Source organism: Bombina bombina, chromosome 4 (assembly GCF_027579735.1).
Source record: "Bombina bombina isolate aBomBom1 chromosome 4, aBomBom1.pri, whole genome shotgun sequence".
NCBI classification, from domain to species: domain Eukaryota; kingdom Metazoa; phylum Chordata; class Amphibia; order Anura; family Bombinatoridae; genus Bombina; species Bombina bombina.
This window is the reverse complement of record NC_069502.1, coordinates 681,450,379-681,478,338: the sequence shown is the minus strand read 5'-3', so window position 1 is coordinate 681,478,338 and position 27,960 is coordinate 681,450,379. Positions and strand designations below refer to the sequence as shown.

General features: G+C 38.4%; 1 protein-coding gene across 2 annotated transcripts in view; it reads left to right on the top strand.

Moving 5' to 3' along the window:
• Window positions 1–27,960, top strand: part of FAM120B (family with sequence similarity 120B) — a 434,786-nt gene that overhangs the window by 351,723 nt on the left and 55,103 nt on the right. For both annotated transcript variants that reach the window (XM_053710825.1, XM_053710826.1), the window contains 2 exons: window positions 11,891–11,980; window positions 18,792–18,858. In XM_053710825.1, coding sequence (XP_053566800.1) covers window positions 11,891–11,980; window positions 18,792–18,858 — 157 coding nt within the window. The remainder of the gene's footprint in view (window positions 1–11,890; window positions 11,981–18,791; window positions 18,859–27,960) is intronic.

Here is a 27,960-nt window from a genome sequence, read left to right as displayed (position 1 = left end):
ATGTGTGTGTATATATGTGCATGTACTGTATGTGTGTATATGTGCATGTACTGTATGTGTGTATATGTGCATGTACTGTATGTGTGTGTATATGTGCATGTACTGTATGTGTGTATATGTGCATGTACTGTATGTGTATATATGTGCATGTACTGTATGTGTGTATATGTGCATGTACTGTATGTTTGTATATGTGCATGTACTGTATGTGTGTGTGTATATATGTGCATGTACTGTATGTGTGTATATGTGCATGTACTGTATGTGTGTATATGTGCATGTACTGTATGTGTGTGTGTGTATATATGTGCATGTACTGTATGTGTGTATATGTGCATGTACTGTATGTGTGTATATGTGCATGTACTGTATGTGTGTATATGTGCATGTACTGTATGTGTGTGTGTATATGTGCATGTACTGTATGTGTGTATATGTGCATGTACTGTATGTGTATATATGTGCATGTACTGTATGTGTGTATATGTGCATGTACTGTATGTGTATATATGTGCATGTACTGTATGTGTGTATATGTGCATGTACTGTATGTGTATGTGTGTATATGTGCATGTACTGTATGTGTGTATATGTGCATGTACTGTATGTGTGTATATGTGCATGTACTGTATGTGTGTATATGTGCATGTACTGTATGTGTATGTGTGTATATGTGCATGTACTGTATGTGTGTATATGTGCATGTACTGTATGTGTGTGTGTATATATGTGCATGTACTGTATGTGTGTATATGTGCATGTACTGTATGTGTGTATATGTGCATGTACTGTATGTGTGTATATGTGCATGTACTGTATGTGTGTATATGTGCATGTACTGTATGTGTGTATATGTGCATGTACTGTATGTATGTGTGCATGTTCTGTATGTGTGTATATGTGCATGTACTGTGTGTGTGTGTGTATATATGTGCATGTACTGTATGTGTGTATATGTGCATGTACTGTATGTGTGTATATGTGCATGTACTGTATGTATGTGTGCATGTTCTGTATGTGTGTATATGTGCATGTACTGTGTGTGTGTGTGTGTATATGTGCATGTACTGTATGTGTGTATATGTGCATGTACTGTATGTGTGTATATGTGCATGTACTGTATGTGTGTGTGTATATATGTGCATGTACTGTATGTGTGTATATGTGCATGTACTGTATGTGTGTATATGTGCATGTACTGTATGTGTGTATATGTGCATGTACTGTATGTGTGTGTGTATATGTGCATGTACTGTATGTGTGTATATGTGCATGTACTGTATGTGTGTGTGTGTGTATATATGTGCATGTACTGTATGTGTGTATATGTGCATGTACTGTATGTGTATGTGTGTATATGTGCATGTACTGTATGTGTGTATATGTGCATGTACTGTATGTGTGTATATGTGCATGTACTGTATGTGTGTATATGTGCATGTACTGTATGTGTGTATATGTGCATGTACTGTATGTGTGTGTGTGTATATGTGCATGTACTGTGTGTGTGTGTATATATGTGCATGTACTGTATGTGTGTATATGTGCATGTACTGTATGTGTGTATATGTGCATGTACTGTATGTGTGTATATGTGCATGTACTGTATGTGTGTATATGTGCATGTACTGTATGTGTGTATATGTGCATGTACTGTATGTGTATGTGTGTATATGTGCATGTACTGTATGTGTGTATATGTGCATGTACTGTATGTGTGTGTGCATGTATTGTATGTGTGTATATGTGCATGTACTGTATGTGTGTATATGTGCATGTACTGTATGTGTGTATATGTGCATGTACTGTATGTGTGTATATGTGCATGTACTGTATGTGTGTGTGTATATATGTGCATGTACTGTATGTGTGTATATGTGCATGTACTGTATGTGTGTATATGTGCATGTACTGTATGTGTGTATATGTGCATGTACTGTATGTGTATATATGTGCATGTACTGTATGTGTGTATATGTGCATGTACTGTATGTGTGTGTGTGTATATATATGTGCATGTACTGTATGTTTGTATATGTGCATGTACTGTATGTGTGTATATGTGCATGTACTGTATGTGTGTATATGTGCATGTACTGTATGTGTACGTGTATATGTGCATGTACTGTATGTGTGTTTGTGTGATCTTTTCAACCCATTCATCCCATTAAAAACCCATTCAACAAAGAATGTTATAATGCATTTTAAATAAGGATAAGTCTTGTTACCGGTGTCAAATGTGTTCAAACATGAGTTAGCAAGTTAATTCAATCATGTTCCCATGTATAGAATTGCTTTGCTAAGTCTTCTGCTGCTCAAAAAGGCTTTGCAAGTATGAGGTATTAAAATACATGGGTCCTCACGGTTTTGCAGGATCGCACTAAATTAACTGTAATCTCTTTGAGATAGCAGAGTTTATTGCTTCCCATTACATAGTGCATATCTTTAGTAAAATCCAGTATAAAGTAGTCAGTATAATTTAAATTCTTCAACAAAATTACATTTAAAGGAACATTAAACACTTTCAGTTGGTAATATAAAATGATAAATCGTGTATATATATATATATATATAGTTGTGCTCATAAGTGTACATACCCTGGCAGAATTTTTGATGTCTTGGCCATTTTTTAGAGAATATGAAAGATAACACAAAACTTTTCTTTCACTCATGGTTAGGGGTTTGAATGGCTATAAAAGGTAACCATCCTCACCTGTGATCTCTTTGCTTGTAATTAGTGTGTGTGTATAAAAGGTCATGAGTTTCTGGACTCCTGACAGACCCTTGCATCTTTCATCCAGTGCTAGCAACTAATCACTATCGGCTAGATTACGAGTCTTGCGTTAGCCTTAAAAAGCAGCGTTGAGAGGTCCCAACGCTGCTTTTTAATGCCCGCTGGTATTACGAGTCTAGCAGGTACAGGTGTACCGCTCACTTTTTTTCCGCGACTCGAGCATACCGCAAATCCACTTACGTAAATTGCGTATCCTATCTTTTCAATGGGACTTGCATAGCGCCGGTATTACGAGTCTTGGAAAAAGTGAGCGGTACACCCTCTCCTGTCAAGACTCCTACCGCATTTAAAAGTCAGTAGTTAAGCGTTTTATGGGCTAACGCTGTAACATAAAACTCTTAACTAAAGGGCTAAAAAGTACACTAACACCCATAAACTACTTATTAACCCCTAAACCGAGCCCCCCCCCCCACATCGCAAACACTTAAATACATTTCTTTCATGTAATTAGCAAGAGTCCATGAGCTAGTGACGTATGGGATATACATTCCTACCAGGAGGGGCAAAGTTTCCCAAACCTCAAAATGCCTATAAATACACCCCTCACCACACCCACAATTCAGTTTTACAAACTTTGCCTCCGATGGAGGTGGTGAAGTAAGTTTGTGCTAGATTCTACGTTGATATGCGCTCCGCAGCAAGTTGGAGCCCGGTTTTCCTCTCAGCGTGCAGTGAATGTCAGAGGGATGTGAGGAGTATTGCCTATTTGAATGCAGTGATCTCCTTCTAAGGGGTCTATTTCATAGGTTCTCTGTTATCGGTCGTAGAGATTCATCTCTTACCTCCCTTTTCAGATCAACGATATACTCTTATATATACCATTACCTCTGCTGATTCTCGTTTCAGTACTGGTTTGGCTATCTACTATATGTAGATGAGTGTCCTGGGGTAAGTAAATCTTATTTTTTGTGACACTCCTAGCTATGGTTGGGCACTTTGTTTATAAAGTTCTAAATATATGTATTCAAACATTTATTTGCCTTGACTCAGAATGTTCAACTTTCCTTATTTTTCAGACAGTCAGTTTCATATTTGGGATAATGCATTTTAATTTAACTTTTTTCTTACCTTAAATTTGACTTTTTCCCTGTGGGCTGTTAGGCTTGCGGGGGCTGAAAATGCTTCATTTTATTGCGTCATTCTTGGCGCGGACTTTTTTGGCGCAAAAATTCTATTTCCGTTTCCGGCGTCATACGTGTCGCCGGAAGTTGCGTCATTTTTTTGACGTTATTTTGCGCCAAAAATGTCGGCGTTCCGGATGTGGCGTCATTTTTGGCGCCAAAAAGCATTTAGGCGCCAAATAATGTGGGCGTCTTATTTGGCGCGAAAAAATATGGGCGTCACTCTTGTCTCCACATTATTTAAGTCTCATTTTTTATTGCTTCTGGTTGCTAGAAGCTTGTTCTTTGGCATTTTTTCCCATTCCTGAAACTGTCATTTAAGGAATTTGATCAATTTTGCTTTATATATATGTTGTTTTTTCTCTTACATATTGCAAGATGTCTCACGTTGCATCTGAGTCAGAAGATACTACAGGAAAATCGCTGTCAAGTGCTGAATCTACCAAAGCTAAGTGTATCTGCTGTAAACTTTTGGTAGCTATTTCTCCAGCTGTTGTTTGTATTGATTGTCATGACAAACTTGTTAAAGCAGATAATATTTCCTTTAGTAAAGTACCATTGCCTGTTGCAGTTCCTTCAACATCTAAGGTGCAGAATGTTCCTGATAATATAAGAGATTTTGTTTCTGAATCCATAAAGAAGGCTATGTCTGTTATTTCTCCTTCTAGTAAACATAAAAAATCTTTTAAAACTTCTCTCCCTACAGATGAATTTTTAACTGAACATCATCATTCTGATTCTGATGATTCCTCTGGTTCAGAGGATTCTGTCTCAGAGGTTGATGCTGATAAATCTTCATATTTATTTAAAATGGAATTTATTCGTTCTTTGCTTAAAGAAGTCCTAATTGCTTTAGAAATAGAGGATTCTGGTCCTCTTGATACTAAATCTAAACGTTTAAATAAGGTTTTTAAAACTCCTGTAGTTATTCCAGAAGTTTTTCCTGTCCCTGATGCTATTTCTGCAGTAATTTCCAAAGAATGGGATAATTTGGGTAATTCATTTACTCCTTCTAAACGTTTTAAGCAATTATATCCTGTGCCGCCTGACAGATTAGAATTTTGGGACAAGATCCCTAAAGTTGATGGGGCTATTTCTACCCTTGCTAAACGTACTACTATTCCTACGTCAGATGGTACTTCGTTTAAGGATCCTCTAGATAGGAAAATGGAGTCCTTTCTAAGAAAAGCTTATCTGTGTTCAGGTAATCTTCTTAGACCTGCTATATCTTTGGCTGATGTTGCTGCAGCTTCAACATTTTGGTTGGAAACTTTAGCGCAACAAGTAACATATCGTGATTCTCATGATATTATTATTCTTCTTCAGCATGCTAATAATTTTATCTGTGATGCCATTTTTGATATTATCAGAGTTGATGTCAGGTTTATGTCTCTAGCTATTTTAGCTAGAAGAGCTTTATGGCTTAAAACTTGGAATGCTGATATGGCTTCTAAATCAACTTTACTTTCCATTTCTTTCCAGGGTAACAAATTATTTGGTTCTCAGTTGGATTCCATTATTTCAACTGTTACTGGTGGGAAAGGAACTTTTTTACCACAGGATAAAAAATCTAAAGGTAAAAACAGGGCTAATAATCGTTTTCGTTCCTTTCGTTTCAACAAAGAACAAAAGCCTGATCCTTCATCCTCAGGAGCAGTTTCAGTTTGGAGACCATCTCCAGTCTGGAATAAATCCAAGCCAGCTAGAAAGGCAAAGCCTGCTTCTAAGTCCACATGAAGGTGCGGCCCTCATTCCAGCTCAGCTGGTAGGGGGCAGGTTACGTTTTTTCAAGGAAATTTGGATCAATTCTGTTCACAATCTTTGGATTCAGAGCATTGTTTTAGAAGGGTACAGAATTGGTTTCAAGTTGAGACCTCCTGCAAAGAGATTTTTTCTTTCCCGTGTCCCAGCAAATCCAGTAAAAGCTCAAGCATTTCTGAAATGTGTTTCAGATCTAGAGTTGACTGGAGTAATTATGCCAGTTCCAGTTCCGGAACAGGGGATGGGGTTTTATTCAAATCTCTTCATTGTACCAAAGAAGGAGAATTCCTTCAGACCAGTTCTGGATCTAAAAATATTGAATCGTTATGTAAGGATACCAACGTTCAAGATGGTAACTGTAAGGACTATCTTACCTTTTGTTCAGCAAGGGAATTATATGTCCACAATAGATTTACAGGATGCATATCTGCATATTCCGATTCATCCAGATCACTATCAGTTTCTGAGATTCTCTTTCCTAGACAAGCATTACCAGTTTGTGGCTCTGCCGTTTGGCCTAGCTACAGCTCCAAGAATTTTTACAAAGGTTCTCGGTGCCCTGCTGTCTGTAATCAGAGAACAGGGTATTGTGGTATTTCCTTATTTGGACGATATCTTGGTACTTGCTCAGTCTTTACATTTAGCAGAATCTCATACGAATCGACTTGTGTTGTTTCTTCAAGATCATGGTTGGAGGATCAATTTACCAAAAAGTTATTTGATTCCTCAGACAAAGGTAACCTTTCTGGGTTTCCAGATGGATTCAGTGTCCATGACTCTGTCTTTAACAGACAAGAGACGTTTAAAATTGATTACAGCTTGTCGAAACCTTCAGTCACAATCATTCCCTTCGGTAGCCTTATGCATGGAAATTCTAGGTCTTATGACTGCTGCATCGGACGCGATCCCCTTTGCTCGTTTTCACATGCGACCTCTTCAGCTCTGTATGCTGAAGCAATGGTGCAAGGATCACACGAAGATATCTCAATTAATATCTTTAAAACCGATTGTTCGACACTCTCTAACATGGTGGACAGATCACCATCGTTTAATTCAGGGGGCTTCTTTTATGCTTCCGACCTGGACTGTAATTTCAACAGATGCAAGTCTCACAGGTTGGGGAGCTGTGTGGGGATCTCTGACGGCACAAGGAGTTTGGGAATCTCAGGAGGTGAGATTACCGATCAATATTTTGGAACTCCGTGCAATTTTCAGAGCTCTTCAGTTTTGGCCTCTTCTGAAGAGAGAATCGTTCATTTGTTTTCAGACAGACAATGTCACAACTGTGGCATACATCAATCATCAAGGAGGGACTCACAGTCCTCTGGCTATGAAAGAAGTATCTCGAATTTTGGTTTGGGCGGAATCCAGCTCCTGTCTAATCTCTGCGGTTCATATTCCAGGTGTAGACAATTGGGAAGCGGATTATCTCAGTCGCCAAACGTTGCATCCGGGCGAATGGTCTCTTCACCCAGAGGTATTTCTTCAGATTGTTCAAATGTGGGAACTTCCAGAAATAGATCTGATGGCGTCCCATCTAAACAAGAAACTTTCCAGGTATCTGTCCAGATCCCGGGATCCTCAGGCGGAGGCAGTGGATGCATTATCACTTCCTTGGAAGTATCATCCTGCCTATATCTTTCCGCCTCTAGTTCTTCTTCCAAGAGTAATCTCCAAGATTCTGAAGGAATGCTCGTTTGTTCTGCTGGTAGCTCCGGCATGGCCTCACAGGTTTTGGTATGCGGATCTGGTCCGGATGGCCTCTTGCCAACCGTGGACTCTTCCGTTAAGACCAGACCTTCTGTCACAAGGTCCTTTTTTCCATCAGGATCTGAAATCCTTAAATTTAAAGGTATGGAGATTGAACGCTTGATTCTTGGTCAAAGAGGTTTCTCTGACTCTGTGATTAATACTATGTTACAGGCTCGTAAATCTGTATCTAGAGAGATATATTATAGAGTCTGGAAGACTTATATTTCTTGGTGTCTTTCTCATCATTTTTCCTGGCATTCTTTTAGAATACCGAGAATTTTACTGTTCCTTCAGGATGGTTTAGATAAGGGTTTGTCCGCAAGTTCTTTGAAAGGACAAATCTCTGCTCTTTCTGTTCTTTTTCACAGAAAGATTGCTATTCTTCCTGATATTCATTGTTTTGTACAAGCTTTGGTTCGTATAAAACCTGTCATTAAGTCAATTTCTCCTCCTTGGAGTTTGAATTTGGTTCTGGGAGCTCTTCAAGCTCCTCCGTTTGAACCTATGCATTCATTGGACATTAAATTACTTTCTTGGAAAGTTTTGTTCCTTTTGGCCATCTCTTCTGCCAGAAGAGTTTCTGAATTATCTGCTCTTTCTTGTGAGTCTCCTTTTCTGATTTTTCATCAGGATAAGGCGGTGTTGCGAACTTCTTTTGAATTTTTACCTAAAGTTGTGAATTCCAACAACATTAGTAGAGAAATTGTGGTTCCTTCATTATGTCCTAATCCTAAGAATTCTAAGGAGAAATTGTTGCATTCTTTGGATGTTGTTAGAGCTTTGAAATATTATGTTGAAGCTACGAAATCTTTTCGTAAGACTTCTAGTCTATTTGTTATCTTTTCCGGTTCTAGAAAAGGCCAGAAAGCTTCTGCCATTTCTTTGGCACCTTGGTTGAAATCTTTAATTCATCTTGCCTATGTTGAGTCGGGTGAAACTCCGCCTCAGAGAATTACAGCTCATTCTACTAGGTCAGTTTCTACTTCCTGGGCGTTTAGGAATGAAGCTTCGGTTGACCAGATCTGCAAAGCAGCGACTTGGTCCTCTTTGCATACTTTTACTAAATTCTACCATTTTGATGTATTTTCTTCTTCTGAAGCAGTTTTTGGTAGAAAAGTACTTCAGGCAGCGGTTTCAGTTTGAATCTTCTGCTTATGTTTTTTCGTTAAACTTTATTTTGGGTGTGGATTATTTTCAGCAGGAATTGGCTGTCTTTATTTTATCCCTCCCTCTCTAGTGACTCTTGTGTGGAAAGATCCACTTCTTGGGTAGTCATTATCCCATACGTCACTAGCTCATGGACTCTTGCTAATTACATGAAAGAAAACATAATTTATGTAAGAACTTACCTGATAAATTCATTTCTTTCATATTAGCAAGAGTCCATGAGGCCCGCCCTTTTTTGTGGTGGTTATGATTTTTTTGTATAAAGCACAATTATTCCAATTCCTTATTTTATATGCTTTCGCACTTTTTTATCACCCCACTTCTTGGCTATTTGTTAAACTGAATTGTGGGTGTGGTGAGGGGTGTATTTATAGGCATTTTGAGGTTTGGGAAACTTTGCCCCTCCTGGTAGGAATGTATATCCCATACGTCACTAGCTCATGGACTCTTGCTAATATGAAAGAAATGAATTTATCAGGTAAGTTCTTACATAAATTATGTTTTTTTAACCCCTAATCTGCCGACTGGACATCGCCGCCACTTCAATAAATATATTAACCCCTAAACCGCCGCACTCCCGCCTCGCAAACATTAGTTAAATTTTATTATCGCCGACACCTACCTACATTTATTAACCCCTAATCTGCCACCCCCAACGTCGCCGCAACTATATTAAAGTTATTAACCCCTAAACCTAAGTCTAACCCTAACACCCCCCTAACTTAAATATAATTTAAAATAATCTAAATAAAATAACTACAATTAACTAAATTATTCCTATTTAAAACTAAATACCTATAAAATAAACCCTAAGATAGCTACAATATAACTAATAGTAACATTTGTATCTAGCTTAGGGTTTATATTTATTTTACAGGCAACTTTGTATTTATTTTAACTAGGTACAATAGTTATCAAATAGTTATTAACTATGTAATAACTTCCTAGTTAAAATAAATACAAATATACCTGTAAAATAAAACCTTAGTTACAATTACACCTAACAATACACTATCATTAAATATATTAACTAAATTAACTACAATTAATTACAATTAAATTAAATAAACTAAAGTACGAGAAAAAAAACACTAAATTACAGAAATAGAATATATATCCTCTACAAAGATTTAAAGCTCTCACTCTTAAAACTGCACACTTACCCAAAGCACACAATACAGTTATCAAATAGTCAGCAACATCCCCTAAGGCCTAAGCTATGAATGAGCACCACTTCTACCACAGGGTGCAGACAAAAAATGTGGAGCTTCACCAACCAGCACCTGTGATAGGTTAAAATAAGAAAAGTGCTTTGAAGACTGCTGCAAGCACAGGACAAAAAAACAATTGCATGGTGAGTAGTAACAATGCTACCCAGCAGTTTAATGTCCCTTTAATGTCGTCTCTGCATTCAAGATCTTAAAGGCATAAAATTAAAGTACCACTCCATGCAGTAGAATTGAATAATTATTATTATTATTATTATTTATTTGTAAAGCGCCGCCAAATTCCGTAGCGCTGGGTACAATGATAGGGGTATACAATGACAAAGATTTGTGATAAAATACAAAACATAACAAAACTAAACAAATCTAGTACAGGAGGAAGAGGGCCCTGCTCCGGAGAGCTCAAAAGTCTATAGGTTAAGGGTGCAGAGACATAAGGTTGGGGTAGCTTGTTACATCGGTTGTATTTGCAGCAGTGAGTCAGGCAGTTCATGTACATGTATTAGTTTGGTTCGGATGAGGGATGGAGGAGAGATGGTAAGCCTCTCTGAATAGGTGAGTTTTGAAGGAGCGTCTGAAGCTATACAAGGTTGGAGACAGTCTTATGGAGCGGGGTAGAGAGTTCCAGAGGACAGGAGCAGCACGTGCGAAGTCTTGGAGGCGGGAGTGGGACGTAGAGATAACAGGAGTGTAGAGACGTAGGTCAGAGGTTGATCGAAGAGGACGGGATGGGGAATATTTCACGATGAGAGAGGAAATATAGTTGGGAGTTAGACTGTTGAGTGCTTTTTAAGTATGGGTTAATATTTTAAATTGTATTCTGGAGTGTATGGGGAGCCAGTGTAGAGACTGGCAGAGCGGAGCAGCTGATGTAGATCGGCGACTTAGGAGAATGAGTCTAGCAGAGGCATTCATAATATATTGGAGGGAGGAGAGAGACAGGGTTTTGGAAGGCCATTTAGGAGTAGATTGCAATAATCAATGCGTGACAAAATGAGGGAATGAATAAGTATTTTTGTAGTTTTTTTTGAGTAAGGAAGGGACGAATTCTGGAAATGTTGCGTAGGTGTGAACGGCAGGATTTGGTCAGCGCTTGTATATGTGGGTTGAATATGAGTTCTGAGTCTAGTGTGACTCCAAGACAGCGGACCTGGGGTGAGGTGTTGAGAATAGAGTCTCCAACCGTCAGAGAAATGTCAGGTGTTGGATGTCTCAAAGAGGGAGGAATAAGAAGCATCTCAGTTTTGGACAGATTGAGTTGGAGGTAGTGTTAAGACATCCAAGAGGAAATTGCAGAGAGGCAGTCAGAAATCTGGTTGAGTAAAGAGGGAGAGATATCGGGAGAGGAAAGATAGATTTGGGTATCATCAGCATACAAGTGGTACTGGAATCCAAAGGAGGCTATAAGTTTTCCAAGGCAGGATGTATAGAGAGAGAAAAGCAAGGGGCCCACGAAAGAGCCTTGCGGTACTCCAACTGAGAGAGGCATAGGATCACAAGATATGTTGTTAAAGGAAACTGACAGGACCGGTCAAGACGAATTAGTAAGGAGTAATGGCCTTTTGCTTTAGCTGATAACAGGTCATTTGTTACTTTAGCAAGAGCGGTTTCTGTTGAGTGTTTAGGGCGGAAACCAAATTGTAGTGGATCAAGTAAGGAGTTAGTTGTGAGAAATTGAGTTAGCCGACATAATAAAAAGATAATACAATAACACTCTGAATTTTATATAAGCAGTAGATTTTTTTCTGACAAATTTATTTTATCTCCCATTTTACAGCCAATCACAGACTAGTATATATATATACTCTGTGAGCTTGTGCACATGCTCAGTAGGATCTTGTTCACCAGAAAGTGTGTATATAACAAGAGTGTGCAAATTTTGATAATAGGGGTAAATTGGAAATTGTCTTTAAAACGGCATTCTCTTTCTAAATCATAAAAGTTTATTTTGACTTGAGTTTGCCTTTAATTTAAAAAATGCAATTTATTGTTTTGTTTTTTGTTGTCTCTTTTTTCCATTCATTTGGTGTTATTTTTTTCAAGACAACCTTGCAATTATTTTCCCTCAGAGCGGAATTCATATTTTAATTCTTCTGATGAACATGTAACAAGAGATCGTGTGTGGCGCAGTTCTGGCACACCAGACAGACAGTATTCAAGTAATGTATACATTTATAACTATTCACTACACAATGCCAACTATATGGTACTCTGAAGGAAATAGTAATGACAGTTTTGTTGCTGCTTAATAACATTAATTGGGTAAATGAGTTAAAGGGATACAAATAGAAAATGGGACTGCATGGCTTCTGCATAGTGTTTATAAAACATTTGTTTATTTACTGTCTTATACATTCTTAGACCATACAGAGATAGTGATTGGCTTTTGTACAAACCATGTTCACACTTTACTATCTCTAAAGTGACAAACTGAATGCGATGTGGCAGATGTATAGGAGGGTGTCTGTATTGTCAGCAATTGCACGGGAAATAGCCCTTCTCATTGGCTGAACCCCCTGCAGCGTCAGTTTAAAAAAAAAAACTTTTGAAGGGGGCAGCCAGATGAGTTAAAAACAGTAAGACTTCATTATTTGAAAACATAAAATTATAGCCCTATAAAAAATAACTTTTATTCTACTTTTATTACTACCATTCCTTCACATAGTATATATTTGCAGTTTCTCTAATGTACTAATTTACTATCACTCTAACTGTATTTTTTTTTTTTTTTTTTAAATGAAAAGCACTAGCAAACCAAATAAGAATATTGTGAACTACATTTGAATAAACCTTTTGAATTAACTCTTCATACATATTTTTCCAGTAATAGTTCCATATTTTATGCTCTCATTTGTAGGGATGGGCGAATGTTTTGCAACATTTGAAAATTTAATTTAATTTTAACACGTCCGTTCGTTTCGAATTTCAAATGTTTGCACAACATTCTAACATTCTTTTTATGTAATTTCTAATGCTTTCTTTAAATGTAATATTCGATTTGAATTTTTCCAATAATTCGATTCAAATCTTTAGATTTTGTAATAGTATTTCTAATGCTCTCTTTAAATGAAATATTCAAATTATGCAATATTCGAAATAGAAACATTCAAATTGATATATTTGAATCTACTATGTATCAATTTACTAAATTCCCTACCACATGAACTATTGAACTTCTGAATAGTATTTGTTAAATCAAATGTTACATTCAAAATTTCAAATGTCGATATTCGATTTCATTGTGAACATTCGAAAACGAAAGTAACATTTGATTACCAAATTTTAATGAATTTTCATTCTTATCAACATTAGATTGGCCAAAACGAGTGTCCACAGGACTATTTATTCTACCAAACGAATTACACTTTCAGCATATTCGCCCATTCCTACTCATTTGTAGTTCTTAGGGATAAATTACATTCTTGTTGAAAAGCTTGTAAAGATTTGTATTTAGAAACTAACAAACGGTGTATAAAAATGGAATACAATCTAACCCTAAGTATGAAAGGTAACAGAGGGAATTGACCTGTGATTTGACACCAAGAGATCACAGTTACAAGGTGTTTAATTTCCATATTATGTTGCTAGAAGTCTACATCACATAGTCTTAATTAGGACACAAAGCTGATAGAAGGATGAACATTTAAGACAAACAATTTGAGAAGGAAATCCCTTCTCATGAGAGCTTAATTCCTAAGCTGGCTAAACTATCAATCCAATCAATTGAATCTGTTTTATCTTAAATTCCAGCAATAGTTTTCTTCTAAGATCCCTTTCACCTGAAAATCCAAGAGGTCAATGAAAATACCACTTCAGTTAATGTGGGTTATTTTTCTATTGGATGTGCATGGTCTTAGAAAAATTACAAAGGTTATTTTATACAGTAACATGAATGCTAAAATATGTGAGCATTGTGTAGTGCATTTTATTATGGAGTGTGTTCCGTACAGTCAGTTAATATGTTTTTATTGCTTAAACCCAATACGTTTCATCATAACTGATTAAGTAACTCATGGGATTTAAAAACATAAAAAGAAGCTGATACCTTAAGTCTACCTGGATATGTTTTAAATAGATATGTAAGTGACAATTAAAGGGACAGTCTACTACACATTTTTTATTGTTTAAAAAGATAGATAACAACTTTACTGCCCATTCCCTAGCATTGCACAACCAACATTATTAATTTAGTTTATAAAAAATATAAAAAGTGTTAAAATATTACCCATAATGCACAAAATATACATATATATTATTATAACAAACCAATTGGATGAGTGGGAAAAAGTCCTTTTAATAAAGTGGCCTTAACAATCCACTTTATAAGAACACTGGTACTCACTCTCTTCTGAGCTACCATAAGCTCAAAGATAATAGCTCTATATAACAACTCTCTAATGAATCCAGGTCTCCTTTATACAACGTTTATTTAAAACAATTTAAAATACAGGGAATATTGAGCCTTTATCTGGGTAATAATTCCGGTAAACGTATCTCTAGAACTCCGCTCACTTAGGGATTTTTCAAGAGCTGTAAAACAGTTCATCCAGCAGAGTCCTATCACGTTCTATTGTGATACCGGTAAGTTCCTTCCTTCATGCTTCTTCCCTGAGTGTTAGACTATTGTTTTTATTGCAATGTACTTTATAATATTTAAACCTCTAAATTTCTGCCTGTTTCTAAGCCACTACAGACCACCTCTTATATAATGCATGTATTAGCTTTTCACAGCAAGACACTGCTAATTCATGTGTGCCATATAGATAACATTGTGCTCACTCCTGTGGGGTTACTTATGAGGGGGCTTTGATTGTCTAAAATGCAAGTCTGTCAAAAGAACGGAGATAAGGGGACAGTCTATAGAGGTTTAGATACAAAGTAATCACAAGATTAAAACACATATTAATATAGCAATGTTGTTTATGCAAAACTGAGGAATGGGTAATAAAGGAATTAGCTATCTTTTTAAACAACACAAATTTTGGAAGTAGACTGTCCCTTTAAAGGTCCACCATGTAGTTTTTCCAAAAAATTCCAGTTAACTTTTGCTGTAAAATGTACTTCCTTATCTTGGTTTCATTTGATGAAACCTAGGTCCTTCCCAAGACAGAACTTCTAGGTAGGTACAGGAGCATGCACGTTTCTTGGGCACTATATGGCACAAGTGTTTGCAACAATGTTTGTAACAATGTTATGCATATAGCGCTGAAATTATTTTATATTTGACCTTATTTTATGTTCAAAATAACTTTATGCGTGCCCAATGCATACGTTTGTTTAAAGGGACAGTCAATATCAAAATTGTTATTGTTTAAAAAGATAGACAACACCTTTACTACCCATTCTCCAGCTTTGCACAACCAACATTGATATCTTAATATACTTTGAAATTTAAACCTTTAAATTTCTTCCTGTTTCTAAGCCACTACAGACAGCCTCTTATCACATGCTTTTTTATTAGCTTTTCACGACAAGAGACTGTTAATTCATGTGAGACATATGGATAACATTGTGATCACGCCCGTGGTTTGTGGCAGACACTGCACTAATTGGATAAAATGTCAATGCATAATAAATAAAAAGTCATGTGATCAGGCTTAGATACAAGGCAATTACAGAGGTAAAAAGTATATTTTCTTCATAAATGGAAAGAGTTCTATATTCATTATTTTTGGGAAAATAAGAACCTGGTCACCAGGAGGAGGCAAAGACACCCCAGCCAAAGGCTTAAATACTCCTCCCACTTCCTTCATCCCTCAGTCATTCTTTGCCTTTCGTCCCAGGAAGTTGGCAGAGAAGTGTCAGAAGTCTTGATAGTCGCTTATGGAGGGTAGTACACTTTCAACATGGGACTGGAGTTTTAAGTAGTCCTGTCAGCCTTTCAGTGAAAGCATGGAGGAAAGTTAGAGTCCAGAGATGCAGGGAGAGTCTTTCTGCGAAACCATCCCGATTCATTTTAACAGCTCCACAAGCAATCGGCGTTGACGAGTTTCACTGCCTGCTTTCTTCTCTCAAGTCCATGGCAAAGGCGAGGCTACTATCTGTCATACTTGAAGGGCCGTGTTCCTGTTCCACGGCGTAGATTCCGGTAAGATCGTTTCATTTTACTTTCTTCATGATTTTATTGTATTACAAATGTTTTCCCGAGAGGCTACCACCTTGCGGGACTAACTATATATAAGGGTCTCAGTGAGGCACCTTTTGTATCTTGGAATCAAGGTTAATATCTCCTGAGGGGGGTTATTGAACAGGAGTTCTTTTAATCATGTTTTTTATATGATTCGACCTACTTATGCGTAGTGTTACTTAGGCTCATGGCTTTGTGGAACATAACGGCCTTTGGAAGTGACGCGGCCTTTAAAGTCGGACGCGCTTTTTCTGGACTGTACGGATCACCTTGTGATCGGACGTGGTCACGTTTTTGACTCTCCATTTCCGTATTCCTGACCCGGTGGCAATGGAGAAATTCTGATCTTCTGTGTCGGGCTCTTAGGAGGTGGTGAGTGCCCAAGCCATTGTGTGTGTCAGGTGCCGTTTAAGTTTTGGGTCCAAAATTTGAATCAATATCCTATCTATGGAGGAGTCTGATATCGTGGAGACGGACGTCTCTGTTTTATTTTCTACTTTTTGCTTTTTCTGTTTTATCGCCTTGGTGGGCTCTAGGCCACTCGTGCGACTCTGTCGTACTTTAGCTCCCTTTGGGACGTTCTCTTCCCTTTTGGTTTGGGACGTTCTCTTCCCTTTTGGGTTGGGATTTCTGAGTGAGACTTGTTCCTGTTTTCCGGGTTAGTCCGGTTATGGTCCCTGGAACGATCGGGGACTCAGGCCTATAGTTTTTGTTGTGGATCTTCCGGATGTCCAGAATACTTATGATCCTGTGGCTGGTTCGGTGCAATCCAGTTTTTCCAGGGAACATAGGCTATGACCTTTGGTCTAGAGAGTTTGGCCAGGATTTCTGTGCCATTTGTCTGAGGTGTGCTCCCCTTTTTTGGGTCGTTCCTCGATGTTCATCTATGACGTCTAGATGATTTCATTTAGATTTGTTTCCTCAGCCTATGGCTTCATATCTTATGAGCTTGTGCACTGTTCCTTCTGTACTCTCCCCTTCGGGGGGGGGGTCGTTTGTCCTCCTTATGGGGGTGGGCTTCCTCTCTCTGAAGGTTGGTTGTCTTGTCCTGTATGCAGGTTGTTGGAACAGGAGTTTTTTTATCCTCTAGAGGAGAGCGATCCGCTCTCTGGGGTTCTGTTTCATCTGAGGAGATGATGTCTCCATGTTCGAGACTGTCATGGAGTGTTGTGATGGGTCTTCTGAGGCTCTATTGCATTTTCTCTGTTTCTCTCCTATGGATTCTCTTGGAGTTCCTATTGTTGGAGCTCTTGGGTACCTGAGCTCCGTTGGGGTGGCTGAGTCCATCTTTTTCCGTCCTCTTTCTGGGGACTGGTGTTTGGGTTTTTTTCTGTTCCCCTGTCTTTCAGACCTGACAGTCAGCTGTAGTGGCCTGTGGGTTACTTTGCTGCATAGCAAGCGGAAGGTTGCAGTTTGAAATCAGTCGCAACCATTTGCACTTTATCTGTGTGTTGGCAGATTTTTACCAAGACTCTATTGTTCGCCTTTAGGTCCTTGTGGTACGGTGAGCCTTTTTGAGGTTTCTGTTTTTCTCCATGTTCAGGATATGGAGTAGGGCTGGCGGCTTTTTGGTTACACCTGCATGGGTCCACTGCTTAGTGGATGTTTTGCAGTCTGTGGTAGGGTTTGTGTCCTATCTTCTGCTGGTCTTACTTGCCTGTAAGTATTTTACTTCAGAAGTCATCCTGGTATGACTGTAGTGTGTGGTATTGACCCTTGCCTTCTGGGTTTGCTGCACGTATATCGATTTCTGAAGACTTCAGTATTTTTAAGTTTCTTTGAAGACTCTGTCTTCAGTCATCTTTTAGGGTGCGGTTGCACTATCTTGAGGAGAAATTCTTCCTGGTTTTAACCTTGGGGTTTCTGTGCATCTGGGGTCTGGGCATTGCCTCCCCTTGATTTCACGACTGGTTTCGGTCTCTATGAGTTTGGCTTGGTTCTTGGTGTTTTCCTTTCTTGGAAACTGTTATACCCTTTTTGGGGTTTTCAGGGAATCTTTGCTTGTTCCTCCATCTGTTTCCCTTTTGGGAGTTCATGTTAGTTGATCCCCTTCTTTGGTACGGGGTGTGTTGTTGAGGACCGCTTCAGAGCGACGGTGTCTCCTGGAGGCGTGCTGGCTCAGTTGTATTCTTTCTGCGGTCTCTAGCAAGGCTTGTGGACTGCGGGTCAGTGTCCTTGCGGCCTTTTCTTTTCCAATTTTCTTGGCTTCGGATGAAGCAAGTTTTTTTGTTGGGTAAGGGTTTTCAGGCCTGATGCCCTCAGAATGGGCTGCCTTTTGTACCCTCCCATTTGCGCATTCATTATCCTCTATAGCTTGGGTATTGTTTTCCCAAAAGTAATGAATGCAGCTGTGGACTCTTTCCATTTATGAAGAAAAACATAAATTATGTTTACCTGATAATTTTTTCTTCAGATGGAAAGAGTCCACAGCTCCCCGCCTGTTCTTTTCTGGGGGGCGTCTGTTATTTTCTTCTGGCACCTTTTCACCCTGGTATTTCTTCTACTGTTCCTTGTTCCTCAGCAGAATGACTGGGGGATGAGAGAAGTGGGAGGAGTATTTAAGCCTTTGGCTGGGGTGTCTTTGCCTCCTCCTGGTGGCCAGGTTCTTATTTTCCCAAAAGTAATGAATGCAGCTGTGGACTCTTTCCATCTTAAGAAAAGAAAATTATCAGGGAAGCATAATTTATGTTTTATGTAACAGTGTTGATTATGCAAAACTGGGGAATGGGTAATAAAGGGATTATCTATCTTTTTAAAAAATAAAAATGTTTAGTTGACTGAAGCCTGTCCTTGCTTTAAATAATCGTTTACATTTTGTGTTCTCTTTATTATGTTCGGTTTAGATTTTTCCAGTGAGAATAGATCAAGAAGCAGAGGACCAAGAACAAGAGGCCATCAGTTTTCTAATCGGTATTTATAACAGTTGGTCACAAACCGGAATTTTATGTTCTATATATATTCTACATATATGTAAACCAATGCACTAATTTATTCCTTATTTAAGAATAATTGTATTACACTGCATTTGATTATTTTAGCAGATAAAATTACTTTTACCTCTAACCTGTTCTTGTTTTACATTTCCTGTATCTTTTTTCACAAAACCCGTTTACAGCTTTAGTTATAGAACATTGTGTCTTCATATAACAACATTGGGCCAGATTACAAGTGTTGCGCTATTTATCGCACCCACTAGAAGTAAGCTTTTTGCGCAAGTCAAGTAGCACTCGTATTTCGTTTTCACTTGTGTGCAAAAAGCCGGGTAGAATATTACAACCGTGTTAATATATTCCCTCATAGAAGTCAATGGTGCGCGAAAAGTGGGGGGAAAAATACATATTTACACACACACACACATATATATATATATATATATATATATATATATATATATATATATATTTCTTTCATGTAATTAGCAAGAGTCCATGAGCTAGTGACGTATGGGATATACATTCCTACCAGGAGGGGCAAAGTTTCCCAAACCTCAAAATGCCTATAAATACACCCCTCACCACACCCACAATTCAGTTTTTACAAACTTTGCCTCCGATGGAGGTGGGGAAGTAAGTTTGTGCTAGATTCTACGTTGATATGCGCTCCGCAGCAAGTTGGAGCCCGGTTTTCCTCTCAGCGTGCAGTGAATGTCAGAGGGATGTGAGGAGAATATTGCCTATTTGAATGCAGTGATCTCCTTCTACGGGGTCTATTTCATAGGTTCTCTGTTATCGGTCGTAGAGATTCATCTCTTACCTCCCTTTTCAGATCGGGCCAGATTACAAGTGTTGCGCTATTTATCGCACCCACTAGAAGTAAGCTTTTTGCGCAAGTCAAGTAGCACTCGTATTTCGTTTTCACTTGTGTGCAAAAAGCCGGGTAGAATATTACAACCGTGTTAATATATTCCCTCATAGAAGTCAATGGTGCGCGAAAAGTGGGGGGAAAAATACATATTTACACACACACACACATATATATATATATATATATATATATATATATATATATATATTTCTTTCATGTAATTAGCAAGAGTCCATGAGCTAGTGACGTATGGGATATACATTCCTACCAGGAGGGGCAAAGTTTCCCAAACCTCAAAATGCCTATAAATACACCCCTCACCACACCCACAATTCAGTTTTTACAAACTTTGCCTCCGATGGAGGTGGGGAAGTAAGTTTGTGCTAGATTCTACGTTGATATGCGCTCCGCAGCAAGTTGGAGCCCGGTTTTCCTCTCAGCGTGCAGTGAATGTCAGAGGGATGTGAGGAGAATATTGCCTATTTGAATGCAGTGATCTCCTTCTACGGGGTCTATTTCATAGGTTCTCTGTTATCGGTCGTAGAGATTCATCTCTTACCTCCCTTTTCAGATCGACGATATACTCTTATATATACCATTACCTCTGCTGATTCTCGTTTCAGTACTGGTTTGGCTTTCTACAAACATGTAGATGAGTGTCCTGGGGTAAGTAAATCTTATTTTCTGTGACACTCTCAGCTATGGTTGGGCACTTTGTTTATAAAGTTCTAAATATATGTATTCAAACATTTATTTGCCTTGACTCAGAATGTTCAACTTTCCTTATTTTTCAGACAGTCAGTTTCATATTTGGGATAATGCATTTGATTTAATCATTTTTTCTTACCTTCAAAAATTTGACTTTTTTCCCTGTGGGCTGTTAGGCTCGCGGGGGCTGAAAATGCTTCATTTTATTGCGTCATTCTTGGCGCGGACTTTTTTGGCGCAAAAATTCTTTTCCGTTTCCGGCGTCATACGTGTCGCCGGAAGTTGCGTCATTTTTTTGACGTTATTTTGCGCCAAAAGTGTCGGCGTTCCGGATGTGGCGTCATTTTTGGCGCCAAAAAGCATTTAGGCGCCAAATAATGTGGGCGTCTTATTTGGCGCTAAAAAATATGGGCGTCGCTTTTGTCTCCACATTATTTAAGTCTCATTTTTCATTGCTTCTGGTTGCTAGAAGCTTGTTCTTTGGCATTTTTTCCCATTCCTGAAACTGTCATTTAAGGAATTTGATCAATTTTGCTTTATATGTTGTTGTTTTTTCTCTTACATATTGCAAGATGTCTCACGTTGCATCTGAGTCAGAAGATACTACAGGAAAATCGCTGTCTAGTGCTGGATCTACCAAAGCTAAGTGTATCTGCTGTAAACTTTTGGTAGATATTCCTCCAGCTGTTGTTTGTATTGATTGTCATGACAAACTTGTTAAAGCAGATAATATTTCCTTTAGTAAAGTACCATTGCCTGTTGCAGTTCCTTCAACATCTAAGGTGCAGAATGTTCCTGATAACATAAGAGATTTTGTTTCTGAATCCATAAAGAAGGCTATGTCTGTTATTTCTCCTTCTAGTAAACGTAAAAAATCTTTTAAAACTTCTCTCCCTACAGATGAATTTTTAAATGAACATCATCATTCTGATTCTGATGACTCTTCTGGTTCAGAGGATTCTGTCTCAGAGGTTGATGCTGATAAATCTTCATATTTATTTAAAATGGAATTTATTCGTTCTTTACTTAAAGAAGTTCTAATTGCTTTAGAAATAGAGGATTCTGGTCCTCTTGATACTAATTCTAAACTTTTGGATAAGGTATTTAAATCTCCTGTGGTTATTCCAGAAGTTTTTCCTGTTCCTAATGCTATTTCTGCAGTAATTTCCAAAGAATGGGATAAATTGGGTAATTCATTTACTCCTTCTAAACGTTTTAAGCAATTATATCCTGTGCCGTCTGACAGATTAGAATTTTGGGACAAAATCCCTAAAGTTGATGGGGCTATTTCTACCCTTGCTAAACGTACTACTATTCCTACGTCAGATGGTACTTCGTTTAAGGATCCTTTAGATAGGAAAATTGAATCCTTTCTAAGAAAAGCTTATCTGTGTTCAGGTAATCTTCTTAGACCTGCTATATCTTTGGCTGATGTTGCTGCAGCTTCAACTTTTTGGTTGGAAACCTTAGCGCAACAAGTAACACATCATGATTCTTTTGATATTATTATTCTTCTTCAGCATGCTAATAATTTTATCTGTGATGCCATCTTTGATATTATCAGAGTTGATGTCAGGTTTATGTCTCTAGCTATTTTAGCTAGAAGAGCTTTATGGCTTAAGACTTGGAATGCTGATATGGCTTCTAAATCAACTCTACTTTCCATTTCTTTCCAGGGTAACAAATTATTTGGTTCTCAGTTGGATTCTATTATTTCAACTGTTACTGGTGGGAAAGGAACCTTTTTACCACAGGATAAAAAATCTAAGGGTAAAAACAGAGCTAATAATCGTTTTCGTTCCTTTCGTTTCAACAAAGAACAAAAACCTGATCCTTCATCCTCAGGAGCAGTTTCAGTTTGGAAACCATCTCCAATCTGGAATAAATCCAAGCCAGCCAGAAAGGCAAAGCCTGCTTCTAAGTCCACATGAAGGTGCGGCCCTCATTCCAGCTCAGCTGGTAGGGGGCAGGTTACGTTTTTTCAAAGAAATTTGGATCAATTCTGTTCACAATCTTTGGATTCAGAACATTGTTTCAGAAGGGTACAGAATTGGTTTCAAGATGAGACCTCCTGCAAAGAGATTTTTTCTTTCCCGTGTCCCAGTAAATCCAGTAAAAGCTCAAGCATTTCTGAATTGTGTTTCAGATCTAGAGTTGACTGGAGTAATTATGCCAGTTCCAGTTCAGGAACAGGGGATGGGGTTTTATTCAAATCTCTTCATTGTACCAAAGAAGGAGAATTCCTTCAGACCAGTTCTGGATCTAAAAATATTGAATCGTTATGTAAGGATACCAACGTTCAAGATGGTAACTGTAAGGACTATCTTGCCTTTTGTTCAGCAAGGGAATTATATGTCCACAATAGATTTACAGGATGCATATCTGCATATTCCGATTCATCCGGATCATTATCGGTTCCTGAGATTCTCTTTTCTGGACAAGCATTACCAGTTTGTGGCTCTGCCGTTTGGCCTTGCTACAGCTCCAAGAATTTTTACAAAGGTTCTCGGTGCCCTTCTGTCTGTAATCAGAGAACAGGGTATTGTGGTATTTCCTTATTTGGACGATATCTTGGTACTTGCTCAGTCTTTACATTTAGCAGAATTTCATACGAATCGACTTGTGTTGTTTCTTCAAGATCATGGTTGGAGGATCAATTTACCAAAAAGTTCATTGATTCCTCAGACAAGGGTAACCTTTCTGGGTTTCCAAATAGATTCAGTGTCCATGACTCTGTCTTTAACAGACAAGAGGCGTCTAAAACTGATGGCAGCTTGTCGAAACCTTCAGTCACAATCATTCCCTTCGGTAGCCTTATGCATGGAAATTCTAGGTCTTATGACTGCTGCATCGGACGCGATCCCCTTTGCTCGTTTTCACATGCGACCTCTTCAGCTTTGTATGCTGAATCAATGGTGCAAGGATTACACAAAGATATCTCAATTAATATCTTTAAAACCGATTGTTCGACACTCTCTAACGTGGTGGACAGATCACCATCGTTTAATTCAGGGGGCTTCTTTTGTGCTTCCGACCTGGACTGTAATTTCAACAGATGCAAGTCTCACAGGTTGGGGAGCTGTGTGGGGATCTCTGACGGCACAAGGAGTTTGGGAATCTCAGGAGGTGAGATTACCGATCAATATTTTGGAACTCCGTGCAATTTTCAGAGCTCTTCAGTTTTGGCCTCTTCTGAAGAGAGAATTGTTCATTTGTTTTCAGACAGACAATGTCACAACTGTGGCATACATCAATCATCAAGGAGGAACTCACAGTCCTCTGGCTATGAAAGAAGTATCTCGAATTTTGGTTTGGGCGGAATCCAGCTCCTGTCTAATCTCTGCGGTTCATATCCCAGGTGTAGACAATTGGGAAGCGGATTATCTCAGTCGCCAAACGTTGCATCCGGGCGAATAGTCTCTTCACCCAGAGGTGTTTCTTCAGATCGTTCAAATGTGGGAACTTCCAGAAATAGATTTGATGGCATCCCATCTAAACAAGAAACTTCCCAGGTATCTGTCCAGATCCCGGGATCCTCAGGCGGAGGCAGTGGATGCATTATCACTTCCTTGGAAGTATCATCCTGCCTATATCTTTCCGCCTCTAGTTCTTCTTCCAAGAGTAATCTCCAAGATTCTGAAGGAATGCTCGTTTGTTCTGCTGGTAGCTCCGGCATGGCCTCACAGGTTTTGGTATGCGGATCTTGTCCGGATGGCCTCTTGCCAACCGTGGACTCTTCCGTTAAGACCAGACCTTCTGTCACAAGGTCCTTTTTTCCATCAGGATCTGAAATCCTTAAATTTAAAGGTATGGAGATTGAACGCTTGATTCTTCGTCAAAGAGGTTTCTCTGACGCTGTGATTAATACTATGTTACAGGCTCGTAAATCTGTATCTAGAGAGATATATTATAGAGTCTGGAAGACTTATATTTCTTGGTGTATTTCTCATCATTTTTCTTGGCATTCTTTTAGAATTCCGAGAATTTTACAGTTTCTTCAGGATGGTTTAGATAAAGGTTTGTCCGCAAGTTCCTTGAAAGGACAAATCTCTGCTCTTTCTGTTCTTTTTCACAGAAAGATTGCTATTCTTCCTGATATTAATTGTTTTGTACAAGCTTTGGTTCGTATAAAACCTGTCATTAAGTCAATTTCTCCTCCTTGGAGTTTGAATTTGGTTCTGGGGGCTCTTCAAGCTCCTCCGTTTGAACCTATGCATTCATTGGACATTAAATTACTTTCTTGGAAAGTTTTGTTCCTTTTGGCCATCTCTTCTGCCAGAAGAGTTTCTGAATTATCTGCTCTTTCTTGTGAGTCTCCTTTTCTGATTTTTCATCAGGATAAGGCGGTGTTGCGAACTTCTTTTGAATTTTTACCTAAAGTTGTGAATTCCAACAACATTAGTAGAGAAATTGTGGTTCCTTCATTATGTCCTAATCCTAAGAATTCTAAGGAGAAATCGCTGCATTCTTTGGATGTTGTTAGAGCTTTGAAATATTATGTTGAAGCTACTAAATCTTTCAGAAAGACTTCTAGTCTATTTGTTATCTTTTCCGGTTCTAGAAAAGGCCAGAAAGCTTCTGCCATTTCTTTGGCATCTTGGTTGAAATCTTTAATTCATCTTGCCTATGTTGAGTCGGGTAAAACTCCGCCTCAGAGAATTACAGCTCATTCTACTAGGTCAGTTTCTACTTCCTGGGCATTTAGGAATGAAGCTTCGGTTGATCAGATTTGCAAAGCAGCAACTTGGTCCTCTTTGCATACTTTTACTAAATTCTACCATTTTGATGTATTTTCTTCTTCTGAAGCAGTTTTTGGTAGAAAAGTACTTCAGGCAGCGGTTTCAGTTTGAATCTTCTGCTTATGTTTTTCGTTAAACTTTATTTTGGGTGTGGATTATTTTCAGCAGGAATTGGCTGTCTTTATTTTATCCCTCCCTCTCTAGTGACTCTTGTGTGGAAAGATCCACATCTTGGGTAATCATTATCTTATACGTCACTAGCTCATGGACTCTTGCTAATTACATGAAAGAAAACATAATTTATGTAAGAACTTACCTGATAAATTCATTTCTTTCATATTAGCAAGAGTCCATGAGGCCCGCCCTTTTTTTGTGGTGGTTATGATTTTGTATAAAGCACAATTATTCCAATTCCTTATTTTATATGCTTTCGCACTTTTTTATCACCCCACTTCTTGGCTATTCGTTAAACTGAATTGTGGGTGTGGTGAGGGGTGTATTTATAGGCATTTTGAGGTTTGGGAAACTTTGCCCCTCCTGGTAGGAATGTATATCCCATACGTCACTAGCTCATGGACTCTTGCTAATATGAAAGAAATGAATTTATCAGGTAAGTTCTTACATAAATTATGTTATATACACACACACACATCTTTAGACATGTATATGTACATTATCTCTATGTTAAAGCCCTTTGCCTGCCTGTTTTCCCTAACACCTGTATCTTTGAGCCTTTATAACATTTTTGTGTAATATTTTTTTTTAATCATTTTTTAGATAGTGTTATTATGAGTGTAACTGTACTTTGTAATGTATAGCTCATTGCACAACATTAAGGAGGAATTTTGTACCACTCTTCCTCATAGAACTGCTTTAGCTCAGCCATATTCTTAGTATGTCTGGTGTGAAACAGCTCTCTTGAAGTCATTCTACAGCATCTCTATATGGTTATGGTCTGGGTTCTGAATTGGCCACTCCAAAGTAGGGGATTTTGTGATTTTGTTTAGGATCATTGTCCTGCTGCATCAAACAACTTCTACTGTTTCAGCAGGCTCACAGCCACCCTGATATTATCTTTTAGGATATCTTTATAAAATTGGGAATTAAGTTTTTCCTTGATGATGGCAAGTGGTCCAGGCTCAGAAGCAACAAAACAGCACCAATCATAATGCTCCCTCCAACGTACCTAACCGTTGGGATGATGTTTTCATGTTGGTATGCAGTGCCCTTTTTACTCCACACATAGTGCTGCTTGCTCTAGTTGTGGAGTGTCAAGGTAGTCTTTCCGTATAGTAGAATAATGACAAAAGATGTTAACCAGTTCCAATGATTTCTTGAGTTTTTAGCTGTCACTATAAGATTTTCTCTTGTAAGGTGTATCCAGTCCACGGATCATCCATTACTTGTGGGATATTCTCCTTCCCAACAGGAAGCTGCAAGAGGATCACCCACAGCAGAGCTGTCTATATAGCTCCTCCCCTAACTGCCCACCCCCAGTCATTCTCTTGCAGCTCTCGACAATGGAAGTAGCTAGAGAGATGTGGTGCATTAATGTAGTTTGTCTTCAATCAAAAGTTTGTTATTTTCAAATGGTACCGGAGTTGTACTATTTTAGCCTCAGGCAGAAAGTTGAAGAAGAGTCTGCCTGTGGTCTTTGATTATCTTAGCAGGTTAACTGCTAAGGTTAACTAAGCAGGTTAACTAAGATCCATTGCTGTTCTCACACATAACTGAAGAGATGGGTAACTTCAGCTGGGGGAATAGCGTGCAGGGTCTCCTGCTCTGAGGTATGTGCAGTTTTAAATTTTTCTAGAGAAATGAATATGCTAGAAAATGCTGACAATACCGGATTTATTTAAGGTAAGCCTGATTACAGTGATTTAATAACGACTGATATCATGCTTGCTGTAAAGGGTAATATTTTTATTATTTACTCACATTACTGAATAGATATAACGTTTGCTTGAAGTGTATAAACGTTTTTTTTTACATATTGGTGATAAAACTTTATTCTGGGGCCCAGTTTTTTCCACATGGCTGTCTAGATTTTGCCTAGGGATAGTTTTTTAAGGCCCTCTCACTGTGAGTACAGGTTGGGAGGGGCCTATTTTCGTTTTTGCAGCTTGAGACATCTAGCTTCCCTGAAGGAGTCCCCTGAACATTTAGGACCTCTCTAAAGGGTTTTTGTGCCTTCCAAAGTCGTTGTATGGGCAGGTAGGGCCACAGCAGAGCTGTGGCAGTTTGTTGTGACTGTTTAAAAAACGTTTATATTGTTTTTTTGATCCGTTTTTGAAACTAAGGGGTTAATCATCCATTTGCAAGTGGGTGCAATGCTCTTTTAGTCTATTATACACACTGTAAAAACTTCGTAAGATTTACTGCTTTTTTCACTGTTTTAGCAGTTTCTGTGATTGTTTTTTTCTCTTAAAGGCACAGTACCGTTTTTATTTTTTGCTTGTTCACAGTTATTAAAGTGTTTTCCAAGCTTGCTGGTCTCATTACTAGTCTGTTTAAACATGTCTGACATAGAGGAAACTCATTGTTCAATATGTTTAGAAGCCATTGTGGAACCCCCTCTTAGAATGTGTACCAAATGCACTGATTTTACTATAAATTATAAAGACCATATTCTGGCTTTAAAAAATTTATCACCAGAAGAAATTGACAAGGAGGAAGTTATGCCGGCTAACTCTCCCCACGTGTCAGATTCTATAAATCCCGCTCAGGGGACACCTAGTACTTCTAGCGCGCCCATTGCGTA